Raw genomic sequence first — 21,314 nt, 5'->3', positions numbered from 1 at the left:
ATTTAGTTAAAGAAAATATCCTTTTCACCGGATCAGAATGAAAAAATAATATATTTTACACTATATTATTTTAAAATTTTAAATGTTTTTAGTTTTTTAATTTTAATATTTTTTTAATTAAAAAATAAAAAAGTGTCAATTTATTTTTAAATTTAATCAAATTTTCTGATAATTTAACGTTATCCTCTGTTAAATTAGTTAAACTATAATAGGAATATATTTAGTAATTTTCATCGTCTTCGCTAAATACGTCCCTCATTTTTTTAAGAGAAATTTTTCAAAATGTCAATATTTTAACATTTAAGAGGGCTCATTAGCAACACTTTCAATATTTAGTAAAAATGTCAAATTTTAGTTTGTTATGTATTTTATTTATGTTTTTATTATTTGTTTTTATTTAAAGAATATAATTATTTAATAACAAAAGGGAGAAAATCAAAGGAGAGAATATTTCAAAAAAAAAGGTAAGGATCACTTAATTTTCTCATCAGTTACATTTTCAAATAAAATTTAAACTTTGTTCTTTTTCTTTTTCCAGAATTTTTACTTTTTTAGAATTATATTCATTCCACAATATATTCTATTTATATTTATTATAGTTTTTTATTAGTTTGTATTCATTCCAATCGGTATGCCGCATGTATCTACATAGTCATTTAAGAAATATATTTGTATTCATATATTCTTTTTCCCTATATAGTTATTTTTTTCTTCAAAAATCTTGTATGTATTCATTTCAATATGTATTTTATTTGTATTTCTATTTATTCTAGTTTTTATTTAGAATTTTGTATAATAATATATAAAATACAAAAAATTAGTATGATGAAAAAGTGAATGAAATATAAATTTGAAAAGAAATAATTGAATATTTGGTGTACTCATTCTTAAATAAAATACATAACTAGTTGACATACCTTTAGAATAAATACAAATTAGAAAAAAATGTTAAATTCAGAAACAATGCAACATAATTTTTGATTGAATACAACTATTAATTGTAAAAATACATACGGACTAAAACAGTATCAAAATTCAATATATACTTCCAAATTTATGAATACAAAAAATAATAAAACTATGAAATACAAAAATAAATACTAACTGTGGTACATTGACATAACTATCACAAAAAAAAAAAACAGAATACAAAATGAATTAAATATATGAAGTACAATTCCAAATTTATGGATACAAAATACAATAAAACAATGAAATACAAAAATACATACTGACTTAAACAGCAACAAAATTCAATATACATTCTAAATCTATGAATACAAAAAACATTAAAACTATGAAATATACACAATCAAACTCACAAAATGTGTTATATTGACATAACTAACAAAAAAAAAAAAAAAAGAACACAAGATACAACAAATATATGAAATTCAAAAATAAATACTAACTATAACATAATAAAAATTCCATATACACTTTCAAACGCATTGTAACATTAATTTTTTTAAATCTTAAAAATTACTAAAAAAAATTAAACTAAACATGCAAGAAACAGAACATGAAAAAAAAAAACCTCTTCTCCAACAAATTGGTCTTCTTCAACTTCATGGTTATGAATTTGTGTGGGATTTTGCACATCGATGGATTTAGGCATTTTCCCCCATCGTATATCCTCCTTAGATTTAGAAGCGGAACCTACATTATTGTTTAATTCTTGAGTGAAAAAAAATTAAATGATGGGAAATCGGAAGAACTTTGATTATTTTGTCCTATACCTCTAGTAACTCTCTTGAAAACGTTTATTGAAGAGAGAATTATATAGTCTCAAACCCTAAAAAATGTTTTAAGAACAATAACAAAACAAAAAAAATTAAAAAAAAAACACTAAAATCAGTAAGTAAATAAATAAGAAATCCGAAAGACATAATACCCATATCAATGTTAATCTTCAAATCAAATCTTGCAACGAAATTAAATGAGAATAATAAAAAATATTAATATATTGAATCGAAAATCTGTGGAAATGATTTGGGAGAATGTTAGAGAGAGAAATTGAAAAGAAGAGTAAGAAAAAAGAGAAAAATCTGGAGATTTGATGAGGAAGAAAGTAAGAGACATAAATTGATAAGCTTAAGAAAAGAGGGAGAAAAATCAAAATGACATTAATAGCTATCCAATTACATAAATATAGGAAAATGTATAATCTATGAGAGAGAAAAAAAAGGTGTAAATAATGAGAGAGAAAATATTAATAATATCAGAATAATTATTTATTTTTAAAATAATGACATTTTTGACATGTTTACTAATATTATTAAAGTATGGATATTATCACTAAATAAGTTGGTTTTTTTGACTAGTTAGCTAAATTTTCCTTTTTTTAATTGGTTTTTGGGATGTCTAGTCAATAAAACATCTAAGGGGGCCTCAAATCTATGATGACCCCCAATAAGTTACTATATATAAGCAAGGCACCACAAGAATAACAAATACCAACACATTTTCATATTTGGCAAAATGCTAATCGCCTATATCTCTAGAATCGACATGAAGGATCTTCCCCTTCAAATATATTGTACAAGGTATCCGAAAAGTAGGGGACTATTTTTCAGGATAAAATTGAGTCGAGTAAAAAGAGCAGATCAGACTATTACACGTGGTGAAATTAATTGTAAAAGATTGTCCCTAGTATGTCACAAAAGTCATGATGTTATCGCTATAAAACTGGCACATTGATTAGGTATCCAAAAGAGGCTTAATCCAGGAAAGACCTCTTTACAGCAGAAAATATCATAATCATGACCCTTCGGAGCTCAATAATCAGTCTCAAGCCACGTTTCCACTTGTTTCATTCAATTTCAAACGAGGCGTCAGGACATAGACACATACAATGAAGTAACTTTTTTTTTGTGTCAAGAGTGTCGTTTTTCTATGTTGATGACGATTCAGTTCTATAACATCCCGCCTTAGAAAGAACTAGATTTAGAAAAAATTAATTTGGAAAGAGCTAAATCTGAAATTTTGCAAGTTATGCTTAAGTTATGAGTTTAAGGGCAATTTTAGACAATCATAACTTTCAGTACAGGATGAGTTAGGTGACCATAAGATATCAAATGAAAAAGGTCTTGGAATCCTCTTTCCAACACCACCAAATTCGCTAAATTCCGAGCTCGTATGAGCGAGATATGCCTGTTTGAAGTCAGGTTATCCATTTAAGAAAAGTTACCTGATAATATGAGGGATATTTTGGCATTTTCCTTACCCATCAACTTAAAACGAATTTAGTACTATCTTTGGGGTCAAATCTGATTAGGGTCAGTTTGCATAAATCAAAATACACTTAGGGGTTTGAGAGGAATTCAAGAAGAGGTGAAAAGATGAAAAGTTCAAGGCGTTCTCAAGATTCGGAAGATTTATGAAGAATTTTCACCAAGGATTCGATCCTAAGACGTATGCAAACTTCTGTAATGCTCGCCCTCATGCCAATCATGTAATATTTTATCTATAAATTCATTCTTGATGTTGAATTTTTGAGTTCTTGAATATTATTGGTAAAAGAGTGTTGTTTTGAATTCTTGAGGCAATAGTTTGAGGTTAAGTTGAGTTACTTGTTGTTTCCTTGTGTGGGTTTCGCTGAAATTGTTTTGGTTTATAAGAATTTGTGAATTTTGACCTTAGATTTGCATTGGGTTTGAGTTGAATCGAGTTTAGCAGAGGAGGAAAAGATCGGGCAAGATTATGCACTTTGGTTTGTGTCGCAGCGGCGAGTTAGATTTCCAGTACCCAGCCAAGCACTAACGCGGAGAGGATACAAAGTCATCTTTCTTAAAAATCAATTCACGATCAAATATTTAATCTTTCTTCGGCGTCACGCCAGTGACCTCTAATTTGTGTCTTCACTTGTTTCATACTCCCTCCGTCCGGATTTGTTTGTCATGTTTCTATTTTTAGAGTAAAACTATAAAAATTTTGACTAACATTTTAAGATCATATTAATATGTAAAAATTGTATTTTATAGTACTTTTCACGTAGTTTTAGAATATCTAATTTTTTTATTTGAAATATCGAATTAATGTGATCTAATTTACCTTTGAAAATTAGTCAAATTGACTTTCGATAAGCGCAACATGACAAACAATTCCGGACGGAGGGAGTATTAGTACAGTATACCGGGGTCCAAGGCCAGAACTATACGTGCAAGTTTCCCTGCATGTGGCTCACCCGTACTTTCCGAGGTGCTACCTGTGACTCAGCATGGGAGAAGGGGGCGGAACTGCACAATTTCGTGTTCAGAGCATTGTTCGAGTGAGTGGGCAGCGCCTACCAAACAAAGCTTTCTTGAATAGGCAGAGCTGGTTCCTTTTCGACGCTTGCCCTTTATTTATTTAGATGTTGAGGTAAGGATCAACTATCTAAATTCGAGTATCATTGGGAGATCTTAAACATCCTAATCATAACCCTTGAATTCATAATTCAAATTCAAGGTAGAGTTAAGAGCTAAGTCTTGAGAGTTCTTTCGAGTCATTTAAGAAGTCTTTTGCAATTTTTAAGAACTTGTTATAAGATCACTTGAGTACTTAAGTATGTGGATGAGTAAAGTTAAGTTCATTTTTCAAAATGAATATATGAAAACTAAGTATTCTCAAGAGTAAATGTTTTTATATTTTTAAAAGAGGAGGAAACTGAGATTTTCAAATGAGTTGAGGAGTTTTGAGGCTATCTTTCTCAAAGTTGAGGATAAGGAGATGTTTTCTTTAAAACATATGAGCTAAGTTATATTTTTGGGAATAATATTGAGCACCGATATGAGGATAGTTCAAACATCTCAAAGCCCCCATAAACCATGTAGCTAATGTGGGTAGAAAAAGTTCTACGTTTTAGATAATTTCTTATTGTATTGTAGCATACACTAGTGGATCCACTTAGTTAATAGTGCTATACTCCGGCAATGTATAGGACAGTTCTGGCAGCTTGGGCGAGACATTGCATCATTACATAACTCATAGTGATGGTTGTCGGTTAAGAATCTCCCGTACAGAATTATTTTGTATTTTTATATACAAAGAAAGTTTTATTTTGTATTCATGCATACAAACAGAGTAATGTTGTATTTTTCTAATACATTGAGTTGAATTTTATTGTTTTAAAAGCTTTCTTTTTTTTTAATTATAATGCATCTTTACTACTGTTTTATATTCAAATGAGTTGTGTAAATTGAGTATCCTTTAGTTAAGTTGAGACGAGGTAAGTTGTTTCTTTAGTTCCAGCTCAAGCTTATGTCATGTTTAGATTTCTCCCTGCATGTTCGTACATTCCATGTATTGACCTCATTTATCCTGTATCTATTATGATGCAAATATAGATAATCGAAATCATCAACCAACACTTCATTGATCCAGTTGAATTCCAAAATTATTTGGTGAGCCTCCTTACTTTTGGAAGATCCCTTATTTATTTTCAGCTATTGCAGTTTGTTAGGATGACCGGGAGTCTTGTCCCGACATCCCTCATTGTATTAGAGACTTCATAGATAGGTAAACAATAGTTCATGAGTCTTGTTCATTCCAGTTGTTATGTTCTAGACTTGAGTTACCCTTGAGCCCAATTGTTATTTCTCTAAACATTTTTGTGTTTATCATTTGAGATAATTGAGTTAAATTTTATCTTTTGAGTCTTTTTCTATGTGAGTAAGTCTTTCGCTAAGAGTTGAGCCAAATAAAAAATTCGCTTGAAGCTAACAACGATTCTCAAGTGCCGAGCACGTTCAAGGTGTAGACTTGCTCAAGGCATGACATGTTCTTGTGCTTATTAATAAGTCTTTAACATAATAATCCCATTTTCATGTGAAGTCACCAAAATCACAAATTTTCCTATAAACAACATATAAGTTCTAAGTGTTTGCTAATACATAGACATTTTAAGATTTATATTCCAAAAATATAGAGAAAAAAAAAACCTAGGTACATAACGTTGCATTGAATGAGGAGGGGTTGGTGATCTTCCAAACAAAGAGGGCCCACATGATTTTGTACCTAGTGGGACCTTACACTTGTTGGTTTGATGCATGATGATTAAAGCTACAATGGTTGCTCACCTACCAAATCCAAGATGGAGGGCTCATTCTTCAATAAATTAAATTTAAATAAAATAAATCTCTAATTTCTAGAATAACTTCTCAAAAGCAAAGAAAGATTACTTTCATAATTACCTTAACTCTGCATTTCTTTTCTACCCTTTACCACTAGTAAATTCCAATTTGTTACCTTAAAAACCACACCATTAATAGCCTAAATTTCTGAAAATTTAGATTTTGACCCCGCATCTTTATCCGATGTATCCGTTCTTGGGTTTACTTCTATTTAAAAAAATATTGTGACAATACCTAATTGACAAAAAGCAAAGTTGGTAAAAATAATAATTTGGATTTGGATTTTTGATTTAATTTAAATTATTATGGGTAAGGATAAGATAATTTTTTATACTGATCGTGGATTTAAACTTACGACATCTATATAGGAGTGAGAAAATCTTATTCTTCACAATATTATTTATTTTAGTACTTTTCAATTCTATTATATATTTATACGATTTATTTTTATGTGCTACTAATTGAAAATAGGTCGTCACTTTACTACTTTTTATATATCAAAAAAATATTTTTAAGACTTAATACTACATATTAATAAATAAAAATAGTGTGACAAAATAATTATGTCAATTAATATTTTGTTAATGGATATGTGAAGTTCATATTATATATAATAAGTAGATGTGGACAAAGAGTGAATAAACTTTTTTGTGACAAATACATGATAAGAAAAATCAAAATTCTCAAGAGGAGAATATATATATTTTAAATTAATTTCATTTAATATAAATTTGTGTTGCATATGTAAGATAAATTCTTCCATATTATAGAAGTCTTTAAACTCAAACTTTAAACCTTCTCTTTCACTATGTGAGAATTTTCTTTATTATTCTTTGACTAGTCATTATATTAGTATTTATTTTGAATTTTAACTCTGATTAAATTTGGATATGTGCCAAATTTTTTTACATTAAAATATAACACTTTTTAATAAAGATAAATTTGTATTTAAGAAACTCAAATTTAAAAATTCTTAATTAAAAATAAAAAAATAATTATCACTCTACCACAATCGATGAATTCTCTTTTTTTCTTTCCCTCTCTTGTTTACGAGTCCATCCAGCCAAATAAATAATCTGATTAATGGAAAAGTACATGTCATTAGAAAATATTTGCATTGAAAATATCAAAGTCAAAATTATATTACGGCTATTACGATACTAGTAAATTAAACTAATATCATTTTCTTCCATGGACAAGAAAATTCCATCCATAATCTTTATCACATAGAGGAATGTAAATACTTTTTAATTCTTTGTTTTGTTTTCTACTCCCAAATTTTATTTTTAACTTGTCTTTGAAATATTAAAAATACTTTTTTTTTGTACATAACCTATTGTAACCACGCAACCTAATATAGTTTAAAATTCATCTTATGAAACAGCAAAATGATGGAAAATGAGATTCATAAGAACTTATTACTATTTGATTCTCTTCTTCACAAGCCAATGGATTTAATAAAGCCTCTACTTAGCATTGAGGACGATAGTTTACTACAGAAATAAATATTTTTTTCTCACGAATCAATAATTTGTATGAAAAATGATATTTTTTTTTTACCGAATCGATTTACGCCGATTGAAATATTGAAAAATTTTCTAATTTTTTGGTGTAAAGCATTATTATTTTCTTCCTCACGGTATCGGTTAAAGTATTTATGGAAATAATACTGAACATCTTTTATGAAGAATTTTAATAAGAAAATAGTGATTTTTAGTGGCAATTCGAAATTTTTTAAATTGAAGTAAATCAATACGATTCTATTTAGTTTGAATAACAAATTACTTATTTCTTTTCTAACTAAATTAGATAATCACGACTATTATTTGCTTTTATTTAACCAAAATTTTATGGCAAAATTTCTCATGATTTCTTCAATAAAACTGATTATTTTAGTTGATTCTCCACTAACTGTTTTTTTAGTGCTAAGTAGGCTTTTATTTGATTAAAGTTGTTAAAACGTTAGTGAAAATTATTATTCTAAGAAATAAACATAAATAGTTCCTAAATAATTAATTTTGTTGTTCACATATTAATAACTTAACGTTGGGATTAGTAAATATCTTGTTAGTTCACATAAAAATAAATATCCATTTTTACTTGTTATTTTCAGATCTAACTTTGAAATTAATTATTTATTCGATAAATTACTTCTCAAAGATTTAAATCTATACGTCAATTAATACAAATATACTAGTAAAAAACTCATGTTAATTATCACTAATATTTTTAAAAGAATTTATCAAATTCAAAATGGACGAGTAAAAATAAAGTAAGACACCAAATAAGCAAAAAAATATGAAATTCTAATGGTTTAAATTAAATCTACGTGGCATTACAGATCACACAAAAGTTAAAACTTCCACTTCCGATTATCATAATATGCCACGTCGACTTACCAATTAATGTATGATCACTTTCACCCCCAATATTTCCTAAAATTACTTATTCACCCCTTTACTTTTTTTTTCCAGCTTTGTGACAAAGAGGAGTGAGAAAAAGAAAGTTCTTTTTCCGGGTTATGAAATTGTTTCAATTTTATTGATTTTGAATTCGAACTTTGAATGTAAAGAAAATTATATTAGAAATATAATTAAATTTATCTAACACAAGTGTAAAGCACTGAATAAAATAAAAAGAAATAAAATTATTTATCAATTATATCACTTTAACGAAAATATTAAATTAATGAAATAAAAAAAGTCATATCACGAAAATATAATTTCATTATTTTCACCAAAAAAGAGTAATTATCATTTCACTACTAATACTGTTTTGATTATAAGTAATTTTTCGATTTTATAAATTTGACTTGAATTAATAGGGTTACAAATCTTTTATTCAAATCATATTTTAAATCTTTCATATGTAATTCAAACATAGCACATTTGATTTCATCTTCCTCATAATATTGTCCCAAAGTTAAAACTAATGTTGTATTGAGATTTTACATAATTATAATTTTTCGCTCTTATTATATGTTAAATGAACATTTAAAATTTCTATATTTATTTTCAAATTTAATTTTTTTTTTAAAAATAACAGTATAAAAAGTAAATTCAAATTTAATAAAATCTGTGATAACAAGATTTCTTTGTTTAAAATTATTAAACAATATTCTAAGGAAATTAAATTATTAAACAATATAAGGATAAAAGTAAACCTCATACTTCAATATCGACGACTTCTTCATGTTTATTCTCTCAAATTTAATTTTTTTGATCTTAGCTTAATTTTTTTCTTAAAAAATGAATGATGATTAAGTACTCAATTCAAAAATTGACTACCATTTATTGGATTAAATCAAATTAAATATTGGTGTGTCCGTCATTTTCTTCATATAAAAATCAAATGTCAAGTATGTCTAATGGACCTAGAAACCCTAAGGGAGATTAATCAAAGTAAAACCAAAATTAAGAGAAAAATACTTGTACAATTATGTGACACATAGAAATTATAATATTTCATGGGGCCATGAGAGAAACATTTTGTTCTTATCACAATTAAAAGGGGTCGGTTGAATATAAAAATATGAAATTTGAATAGTATTTGAAAAAAAAAGTTAAAATATGATGATACTGTAATAAACTGAAGTGTTTTTGTTTTCTTTTGTAATATATAAATATAACTTTTTGTTTTATATTGATACCCCTCGTGTATAAAAAGATACATAAATTTGAGTAATGTTGAACCAACACACTTCTTCTATATAGTGTTTTATATAATTCGTATTTTACGTGATATCCTACATATTTTATATCATATAAAATTCATGTGTTTATTTGTGGACATTAAAAATTGAAGAGATTAAATGTAATTTAAGGTTAAGTCAAAAGACACAATTATGTGTTAACCGTGTATTTTTCTAATGAGAGATTTATAATTTTTATTTTGGGTGCTCATAAAAAGTAAATTCCTAAACCGAAAAGGTGTACTCCTATTGTTACAAATAATTAAGTTCTTTATTATGAAAGTCGCAAGTCAGATAATTTGAATCACTCTGGAAGATAAGTTAGAGTTGTTTTGAATATAAATATAATTTGTAAGAATACTAAATTTTTTATAAGTGACTTGAAGTAGAAAAATAAAAATAAACATTTAAAAGATCTTCAATTTTTTGAAATATTTCTATATTCAACTCAAAAAGTATTAACAATTCTATATGAATTTTTATGAGTGATTTGAAGTAGAAAACATAAAAATAGTTTTTTTTTTTCTGAAAAATTATTTATATGTAAAATAAGAAGGAGATTATAATGTGATAAACTGAATTCTCATCAATAACATCAGAGTTCAAATAGCTAACCAACTAAAATATTAAAATTTCTTTCAACTACACGTTAAATCTCGAAAAATTTATAACAATTCTACGTCGGATCATAATTTTGAAAAAAAAATCTTATTTTTGTTTTTGTTGGGGGTGAATTTGTACAGTTTTTTTCTCATGGGTAAAACTGTTTTAAAAAGGGAGAAAAAGAAAAAAAGAGAGAAAAAGAAAAGGAAAAAAAAAGCCATTGGAAATGTGTTTCCTTTTAATTTTCTTCATTCATCTCAGACGTCTTTTGTGTTCTTCTTTGACTCTCTCTGAACTTACGCGGACACCACCTTCTTCCTCTTTAATTTTCTCTCTCTAAAACTCCATTTTTTCTTTCTCTCTCTTCTCTCTCACTCACAATTCTTCCATTTCTTTTTTACACTTCCGGCGCCGGTAACTGCTCCACTAGCGGCGCCACCTTTCTCCGGTCACTGGAAAACGGCCGGAAGAGTTTTGTTTTCAAGTTGAAAAATACTGAATCACTACGATTATTGTTTGACTTAGACGACTTTTTTTTTGACTTGAAGCATTGAAGGGACGGTGGTGAGAAACGGTAGGTAGTGAAGTTGTTCAGATCTGTGAGGATTTATTCCTAGGGTTTGATTCTGAGTGAATGTGGAAAAGCTTTTGAGGTTAGGGTGTTTTGGAAGATTTTGAAGTGTGGATGGTAGTGTACGGACGGCGTAGCGCGGTGGTCGTCGTCGTCGCCGGAATTGGAGGAGGAGTTGATGATGAGCGGAGGTGTTGAGAGTAGAAGGTGGCGGAGGTGGCGGTGGTGTGAAATTGGTTGCTCTTTCACATGGAATGGCAGATCTTGTTAGCTATGGTGATGCCGACCGTGATATTGAGCAGGTGCGCTTTACTTTACTTGTTAAACATGAGATCTTTTGCTTCTGTTTTTGCTTCTCTTTCCCGTTGATGAAATCAAACTTCTTATCATGAAAAATTTAATTCATTTTCTTTCACTCTTATCTGTTTGGGTAATTTAGAAAAGCAGTAGGTAAGTTTTTCTTAGTGCAGATGCATAAAAAAAGCATCTTTGTTAGAAGCATATTGCACTTCACCAAAGTGTTGATTAAACCTTCTTTTATGGTGCATTTTTAGAAGTAATTATCACTATCCCAATGAAATGGGCATACAGTCGATCCCAGCTAGTTTGGGATTCAAATGAACTTGATTGATTGTTGAAGTATCTGTTAAAGAAAGAAGAAAGATTGGTTAATCTTTGAATTTTGAAGTAAGATTCTTTTCGAGGGGACGAGGGGTTGGCAGTGTGGTTGAGGGGACGTTTTATTGGTCCCAATGTTTCTGTGCATGCTTGTTTATGCTCTTCCTGTGTTTGTTTGCATTTCTGTGGTTCAAAGTTACAGACTTCAGGGCCTTAATTGGCTGTATTAAGAAGCAGTAGGATCTCTCTTACACTGATTGATAAAGGTGTAGACTGAAATGAGTATCCCCAAAATTGCCAAATGTATCCATAAATTAGTTGCATATCGAAAGCCTTTGGTAAGATTAATCCTGTAGGATGTGATTCTTCTAACCTTTAACTACTATTCCAGAGGGGATATAAAATGGTGATAGCAAAACTGCCTGGAATTAGTAGCACAGTCGCACATATCACTAGTCTAGTTGTTGTAAATTTCTCCCTGAAGCATGTGGATTACTAGTCCCTTCTTTTAAATGATAAGTCATATATAGAAGGGAGTTAGCTCAGCGGTTAGTTGTTCGTTGTCCAAACTCCAAGAAAGGTCGTGTGTTCAAAGGTGAAAGGCTTCAATCTTGTTATTAACTCTTGATAAAAAAAGAAAAAGAAAAACCAAGTCTAGTCATATATTCCTAATGCATTATGATCTTGTTCCAGAAGAAATGTCTTTTCTAGACTCATTTCTATTACCATTTGCAGGCACTAATTGCTTTAAAGAAAGGAGCTCAACTGTTGAAATATGGACGCAAAGGGAAGCCCAAGTTCTATCCATTTAGACTTTCTAATGTAAGTTGACATTAGCATGTGTATGCATTGTAGTTGATTAGGGTTTGATGAAGTAGGACTGGTGAGTGTATAATAGAGAGGTGCGTCATACTCACTATGTTGCATTATCATGGACATTGAGCTTCACCATGATCTTATGATTCTCTTGATGCTACATAGTCTTTTTGACTGAATATTTAGTCTTCTGCTATGTTATTATAACATTTCTCGGGAACTTTCTACCTCTATATTGGTTTAGTGAATTGGAGATATATAATTATAATGGAAATAGGGAGACAAAAGTTGGAACTTTAAGGAGTATGGTCCCATTGTTCATGAGATACTTGGTTCTGTAGGTTTATTGATCTAAACCTTTGATTAGTAACTTTTTTCAGCATGAGTTGAAACAATAAAACTAAGTGAACTTATTCCTATGTGAAGCTGTAATTTTTTTAAGAATTTCTTATTTACTTCAAATTACTTGTATATTTCTTATATTTTTATGCTCTTTAAAGTTTTACTCATAATCATGTCTTGGCTCAAAAACTCCTGTGCCATGTGTTCCTAACTGCAACTTGATCTGAAAGTGGTTTGTTTCTCTTCTTGCTCTTTTGCCCATTAATACATCAACTGATATTTTATGACATAAAAATTCAACGTCAAATAAAGGTGTGTGCTTCATGAAAACCAGTAGTAATATTTAGATCTTTCAGTTCATGGAATGGGAGCTGGAACTCTCCCTAGCCTAAATGTTATCTGGTTTGATGGGCTTGGTAGGTCATATGTCGGCGACGGCATACTTAATAAATTATTAAAATATAATATTTTCGTATGTTAGAATCTATAAAGTATAAAAGAAAATGTGGAGGCAGATATTGTTGTAATTGCAAATTTTTCAGTAGAATTGGATATGGAGACAACTACTTTACCTTTTTAAGATAAAAAAGAGAGTTGGCTGTAGGGACAGAATTAGTACCGTAAGGTGATATGAAATGGTACGAATTTGCATTAGCTATGATATGATCTAAAAAATGTACACAGTTAGTGGTATAAGCATTCTGAATTAATAAAAAAAATGTTGAAAAAGGATTACATCATAATCATCTGTTTTCTCTATAAAATTTATTCCCAGAATCTTTTTGATCCTGTATAGTATGTTTACATTGGTCATATTTTAATTGAAGAAAGAAAAAGAAGAAATGTTGGATAGCTTTTCCCCTTCCATGTCAAATGAATTGCGTTTTTCATTCTTCGGCTGCAACTTTCATCCATCGTTCGTTGAGGCTTTTTAGTCTTTGAAGTGACAAGGGTTGATATACAGTAGAAGACACCATTCTGGGAGGAACTTCATTTGAATTTTTATAGTATATTTTGGACACTCTTAACATTGGTGACAAAATGCAGTAACTTTTGTGCTCAACCAGAAATTAATTTTTAAAGCCCTGATTTTAGGTGCAATATAAGCGTGATAATTTGTTTACATTGGTTATGGTTCCAGTGTTGGCACCATGAGCTGTTCCTGTGAAACTTATTTTTTCCACTAAAATGTCTCTTCAATTGTGCTTTCCCTTGGCAGATTTTGGGGCTTCTCTATGATTTTTTTCTTTGACAACACTGTGCTCATGTTGGTCTATATGGAAAATTTTCAGGATGAATTATCTTTAGTTTGGATCTCTAGCAGTGGTGAAAAGAGTTTAAAGTTAGCTTCAGTTTCTAGAATCATTCCTGGGCAAAGAACTGTGAGATCATCTTCTTCTCTATCAAACTCCACTTTGAATTTATGATGACTACCTCTCTCGTAATAACCTTAAAGTTTTCTACAAGTGGGATTAACTCTCTAAGTCTTACCTGTGCTTTTAACTTCCAGGCTGTTTTTCGACGTTATCTTCGTCCTGAAAAGGATTACTTGTCCTTCTCTCTCATATACAATTACGGAAAAAGATCCCTTGATCTGGTTAGTTATATAGACCAAGTTTATCTACCCTGCAACTTTGCAGTCTTATCTCTAGTTTTTATTGAATTACACATGTATCCTGTTATTTCAGATCTGTAAGGACAAGGTTGAGGCAGAGTTTTGGATTACTGGCCTAAAAGCTTTGATATCTTCTGGACAAGGTGGACGCTCAAAGGTTGACGGTTGGAGTGATGGAGGCCTCTACTTTGATGTAACACTACCTACCTAACAACTTCTTTGTTTTCAATTTTAAGACTGGTTTTATCATATTTCTTATTTAATGTGAATGCTAAAGGATTGAGTATTGAGAAATCACATTTCTTATTGACCTTGAATCATTTGCCTGTGCATGATCCTGCTTGGAAATATAATTTGCATTGCAAGTAATATTTCCATTCTGGTTCTATTGTCACTATCTTGGGACAGCTTCTTCCAGTTTTAAATAACAATAATTGCAGAATGTAAAATTCTTCCTTTTTCTCGGTTGTTCTGGACAGTCTCTCATTTATAATGTGGGCGTCTTATTAGAATTTACCATATAACTGATCATACAAATTACAAGATAGCAGTGACTGGAGACTGGTTGTGAATGCTAAAGGATTTATCATATTTCTTATTTAATGTGAATGCTAAAGGATTGAGTATTGAGAAATCAAATTTGATGTTTATTTGATTTCTCAATACTCAATCCTTTAGCATTCACATGATTATACAAATTACAAGATAACTGATCATGATGATACTCGTTTGGACTGTTGTTCTGAATTTGGTATTTGTAATCCTAAAGAGGAATGTGATTCATTTGGATTAGCATTAGTTCATGACTTGAATTGATTTCATCTCATCAGAGATAATTCAATTGTTATCTAATTGATTAATTTAAGAATAATTGAATTATTTTTTTCAAAACGAATAAAGAAAAAAAAATCAGTCTCCTTAAGTCTTAATTGTTTTTTTTGTGGTAGTACTTCCCATCGAGGCACATTAGACATGCTAGTAACATCAAATTTCTAATGTCCTCACTCCTCCAGCTCAACTTTTTTGCAGGATAGTCGAGATTTGACATCAAACAGTCCAAGTTCTAGTTCTGTTAGTGCTACAAAAGAAATTAGCTCTCCAGACGCTTCCTTAAGTTCCAACCCTAATACTTCTCCTAAGAGCTATCAACCTTATAACTTTGTGCAGTCTGAAAGGTCACATGTAGCTTTGGATCAAGCAAATATGCATAATATTCAAGCCAAAGGATCTGCTTCAGATGTGTTCCGAGTTAGTGTTTCCAGTGCCCCCAGTACTTCTAGTCATGGTTCTGCACCAGATGATTGCGATGCTTTGGGCGATGTTTATATATGGGGTGAGGTAATATGTGATAATATTGTCAAGGTTGGACCTGAAAAAAATTCCAGTACGGTGAGCACAAGGGCAGATGTGCTTGTTCCAAGACCACTGGAATCCAATGTAGTTTTGGATGTTCATCATATAGCTTGTGGGGTCAAGCATGCTGCCCTTGTCACCAGGCAAGGTGAAATCTTTACATGGGGTGAAGAATCTGGTGGCCGACTCGGCCATGGTGTTGGGAAAGATGTCACTCAACCTCGGTTTGTCGAATCATTGTCCCTTTGCAACATTGACTTTGTAGCATGTGGTGAGTTTCACACCTGCGCTGTTACAATGGCTGGTGAATTATATACTTGGGGGGATGGCACACACAATGCTGGGCTTCTAGGTAATGGCACTGATGTCAGCCACTGGATACCAAAGAGAATATCAGGCCCTTTGGAAGGACTTCAAGTTGCATCAGTAACATGCGGTCCATGGCATACTGCTTTAATAACATCAACTGGGCAGCTCTTCACATTTGGGGATGGAACATTTGGTGTTTTAGGCCATGGTGATAGAGAAAATGTATTGTTCCCCAGGGAGGTGAAGTCTTTGTCAGGTCTGAGGACAATTGCTGCTGCATGTGGAGTATGGCATACTGCTGCTGTAGTTGAAGTTATCGTGACGCAGTCTAGTGCTAGTGTTTCATCTGGAAAATTATTTACTTGGGGAGATGGAGATAAAAACCGTCTTGGACATGGTGATAAAGAACCTCGACTGGAACCTACTTGTGTACCTGCACTTATTGATTACAATTTTCACAAAATTGCTTGTGGGCATAGTTTAACTGTCTGCTTGACCACATCTGGCCATGTTTTTACAATGGGAAGTACCGTCTATGGACAACTTGGAAATCCTTATTCTGATGGGAAGTTGCCTTGCCTGGTAGAAGACAAACTTTTGGGAGAAATTGTTGAAGATATTGCTTGCGGCTCATACCATGTGGCTGTTTTGACATCCAAAAATGAGGTTTATACGTGGGGCAAGGGAGCCAACGGGAGATTGGGTCACGGGGATGTAGAGGACAGGAAAGCTCCCACTTTGGTTGAAGCTTTGAAGGATAGACATGTGAAATATATTTCTTGTGGTTCTAATTACACTGCTGCAATATGTCTTCACAAATGGGTTTCTGGTGCTGAGCAGTCCCAGTGTTCAGCCTGTAGACAGGCTTTTGGCTTCACAAGGAAACGGCACAATTGCTACAACTGTGGGCTTGTGCATTGCCATGCATGCACTTCAAGAAAAGCAATAAGGGCAGCTTTGGCTCCAAATCCAAACAAACCGTATCGTGTATGTGATTCTTGTTTTACTAAACTGAGTAAGGTTGCTGAGATTGGAATTAATAACAGGAGAAGTGCCGGACCTCGCCTTTCTGGTGAGAACAAGGACAGGCTGGACAAGGCTGATATACGATCAGCAAAATCAGGAATGCCACCCAATCTTGATTTGATCAAGCAGCTAGATAGTAAAGCAGTCAAACAAGGGAAAAAAGCTGATACGTTTTCCTTGGGTCGTTCCTCTCAAGCTCCTTTGTTACAGCTGAAAGATGTAGTGTCGACCACTGGAGATCTGCGTTGGGCAGTTCCAAAACCAGTTATGATCCAATCGGGTGTTAGTTCCAGATCTGTGTCACCTTTCTCTAGGAAGCCAAGTCCGCCACGCTCAGCAACACCCGTACCTACCACTGCAGGACTTTCATTCTCCAAAAGCATTGCTGACAGTTTGAAGAAGACCAATGAGCTTTTAAATCAGGAAGTTCACAAACTACGGGCTCAGGTATGTTAAGTTTTTCCGTTTGTCCTTGACATTTTGCTCTAGTTATATAGTATTTCCTAGTTCCCTGTAACTGATGTAATTTTTGTTGACTTAGGTTGAGAACCTGAGACATCGTTGTGAACTTCAGGAGTCGGAGCTGCAGAAATCAACAAAAAAAGCCCAGGAAGCAATGGCTTTGGCAGCCGAGGAATCTGCTAAAAGCAAAGCTGCAAAAGAAGCTATGAAGTCGCTGATGGCACAGGTATGCTCATGCATTTCGTGCACACAAGCACATTCACAACAGACACTTGATACTTTCTCTCTCTCTCTCTCACACACACACACACAGAGACATATATATATATATATATATATATATATATATATATTACTTTACTACTTAGTAGAAGAGGCTACAAGCAGGTATGACTTCATCAACATGCCTCCTTGTAGCTAGGGGTAGTTTGGTAATTTTGTTGTTTTCTTTTTAAAATTTTTATCTTTTATCACTTTATAAAATATTAAAAAATTATGTAAAAGTATTATAAATCATAATAATTAATAGCTTAAAATATTTGAAAATATATAAAAGGTTTTCGTCAACTCTCAAAATTTCATCTATACCACATAGATTGAGATAAAGAGAGAGATATTATATAAAATACATAAAATATATTGTGAATCACAATAATTTATAATTTAAATAACAAAAGAATTTATAAAAGAATTGATTGAATTTTGAAATTTCATTTGTATCACATAAATCAACACAATGGAGTAATATATATTATGTGAAAAATACATAAAAAATACCATAAATCACAATAATTAGCAACCTAATATATATATATATATATAAAAATTATGTACTTAAAAAATATTATAAATCACCATAATTAATAGCTTAAAATATTTAAAAATATATTAGAAGTTTTCGTTAAATCTCAAAATTTCATCTATACCGCATAAATTGGGATAAAGAGAGAGATATACAAAATACATAAAATATATTGTAAATCACAATAATTAATAACTTTAATATCAAAAAGAATTTATAAAAAAAATTGCTTGACTTTTGAAATTTCATTTGTATCACATAAATCAACAGAAAAGGAGTAATATATATTGGTCGACTCTAATATACAAAAACATGTTAAAAAATTGATTAACTTCAAATTCCACATATGCCACATAAATAATTTAAAATAGAAAGAGTAATATATATTGGGCCCTGTGCTGGCACTGGTCTCTGTCTCTCTCTCTCTCACTCATATATATATATATATATATATATATATATATATAGTATGCTGACATTTCAAATTGAAATGTAATGTTGGTTCAAATTTATTTAAGTCGTCTATTGCTGACTGACTAGAATGGTCTTTTTGGACCCTTGTTATTTTGCTGAATGTGAAGGTGTTTCTCCCCCTGTTATTTGCTCTTTTTACAGCTCAAAGACATGGCTGAAAGGTTGCCACCTGGGGCTTATGACGTAGAGAGCCTCAAACTAGCTTACCTACCGAATGGTTTGGACTCAAATGGCATTCACTATCCCAACGCTAATGGGGAACGCCATTCGAGATCTGATTCTGTCACTAGCTCTTACATGGCCTCTCAAACCAGCATGGATTTTAGTACATATGGAATGCATAGCCCTACCAGATACCAAAGGGATTCTGGTAGCATTGAAGCTATTTCAAACAATCAAAACCTGACCTCCAATGGTACAGATGACCGAGGTGAAGTTAGACTGCCTAATGGTAGCGAGGCACAGGTGAACATCAATAGTGCATCTCAAGCTGTCGATAATGAAGACGCTGAATCCTTACAAGACAATGGAAACGGATTGAAATCAAGAAATTCTCTGCCTTCTGGTAACCCTAACCAAATTGAGGCTGAATGGATTGAACAATACGAGCCTGGAGTGTATATTACCCTAATGGCTCTTCGAGATGGCACTAGAGATCTCAAACGAGTTCGCTTCAGGTAATTGGCTAGATTGATTTTGCTCAACTTACTAATGATATACCACGGTTGCATGGTCCCCTCGTACAACAATATATTTTATATCTAGAACTATGCCATTGGGGAATAATCCTCTTTTAAAATATTCAATTTTTTTATCTTGGAGAACTTGCAAGTGTTGCCTATTTTTGCTTAATCTGTTTTGTGCTCAGATGAGATGGCGCTTCCAATTATTCTGATATAATACTTGGTTCTGTTGTAATTGAATCTGCAGCCGCAGAAGATTCGGGGAGCACCAAGCGGAGACTTGGTGGTCAGAGAATCGTGACAAAGTTTACGAGAGATATAATGTTCGTGGTTCAGACAAGTCATCGGTTACAGGCCAGGCTGCTCGGAGGTCTGAAGGGGGCCTCTCTCCATCTTCCCAAATTTAGAAATTCGTTAGTCAATCTGTCTTAGCAAATCTCTCTCTACCTTTTTTTGATTATTATGGTGCGGAATGCTAGTCAAATTATTGGAGGGGAGAGAGCCAAAACCCTTCACTTCCATTCTGCCTCATTCCACAAAAATTCCTCAGCCTTTTTGTTTTGTGTTACTTTTTGGTTCAGTCTTATTTCTTAGGGGGTTCACCATTTTAACTTATTTGTTGTTGTATTGTAGTGTATATAATAGTATCAATCAATTATATTTGTTGCCCAACATGACTTGTGTACGTTACCCTTTATTTTTCTTTTTTGGATGATTTTTGGTGAAAAAAAAAGAGTAAGAGGGCACCCAGGGTGTGGCCAAGTGATTGAGAATTCTGAGGTGATATCCCGTGGAATTAGTCAAGGTGTGCTAAAAAAAAAAAAAGAAGATGTCTGCTTTCATGACGTCTCCATTATAGTTTTTTGGCAAGTGATATTCTTACTTAGCTAATTGCCTCGTATTTACCTTTTGAGATTTTAGACATTTACATTTGCTCATTTACTTTTATTTCTATTTTACAAAAATAAGCGTTCATCAATGGTTTTTGTTTACTCGGTCTCTCCTTTTCGCTCATTCGATAAATAGAATTATCAACGTAAAAATTGAAGGTGAAGGGTGTTTATTACTTGTGTAATTTCCTTTTGCCAAGCAATAGCTTTTCAATTTAGGGGTGAGATTATTTTAAAACAAAGAGAACATTAATCCTTTTTTAAGTATTACTTATTAGTAAAAGAAAAAGAAGAGAGAAAACACAGTGGAAATATGAAACCTCATATTGATGCTTAATAATAATAATTAAAGAAGAGCAATTATAGAATAATGAAGTTGTTCTACTTAAGGTTGAACAAGTGGCATCAAATGGTCAAATATTAAAGAATACGTCAACGAAACTTTAAGCATTTATTATTTGTAGTTGTGTCAAATTTCACTTTAGTCATTTTGCCTTTTGTTATATATATACAAGTATCTTATGCTCGTCTAGCCATAAAATTTTGTGGTTTGAAATTTGAAAATTTAATTTTGAAATTGGTTTGGACATATATATTTCATTTAGCTTAATTAGAAAAGTATTCTGTGAGCGGAAATTCCAAAAATCTGGTTCTTGGGATTTCTCTCATATTTGAAGATAAAATTTTAATTAAATTTCATGATCAAACAAATATTTGAAGATAAATTTTAAAGACTAATTCTAAAATCTATGATCAAACAAAAATTTAGATCATGAGGCTGATCTTGAACCGCCATCTAAGCGGAAATACATTCATTTAAGAGAATATTATTGGTATAGAAAATCTTAATTAGGTGTTGACTTAAGTAATAGTAACAAGCACAAGAATAATTAACATTTCATAATGAATCTAAAACACAAACCAAGTACCTAGCCTAATGGATTGA

At 31.4% G+C, this 21,314-nt stretch overlaps 1 protein-coding gene across 1 annotated transcript; it reads left to right on the top strand.

Moving 5' to 3' along the window:
* The first annotated feature begins 10,638 nt into the window (after positions 1 to 10,638).
* Positions 10,639 to 20,152, top strand: LOC107017774 (PH, RCC1 and FYVE domains-containing protein 1). Its single transcript, XM_015218033.1, has 9 exons — positions 10,639 to 11,280; positions 12,332 to 12,418; positions 14,047 to 14,136; positions 14,265 to 14,351; positions 14,443 to 14,562; positions 15,399 to 17,504; positions 17,599 to 17,745; positions 18,937 to 19,472; positions 19,726 to 20,152. Exons 1-9 carry the CDS (start codon positions 11,233 to 11,235, stop codon positions 19,883 to 19,885), a joined length of 3,381 nt encoding a protein of 1,126 aa, XP_015073519.1. The 5' UTR covers positions 10,639 to 11,232; the 3' UTR covers positions 19,886 to 20,152.
* Positions 20,153 to 21,314: the final 1,162 nt, after the last annotated feature.

This window comes from Solanum pennellii, chromosome 4 (assembly GCF_001406875.1).
Source record: "Solanum pennellii chromosome 4, SPENNV200".
Taxonomy (NCBI): domain Eukaryota; kingdom Viridiplantae; phylum Streptophyta; class Magnoliopsida; order Solanales; family Solanaceae; genus Solanum; species Solanum pennellii.
The sequence above is the reverse complement of the archived record's forward strand: the minus strand, read 5'-3'. Positions and strand labels throughout refer to the sequence as shown.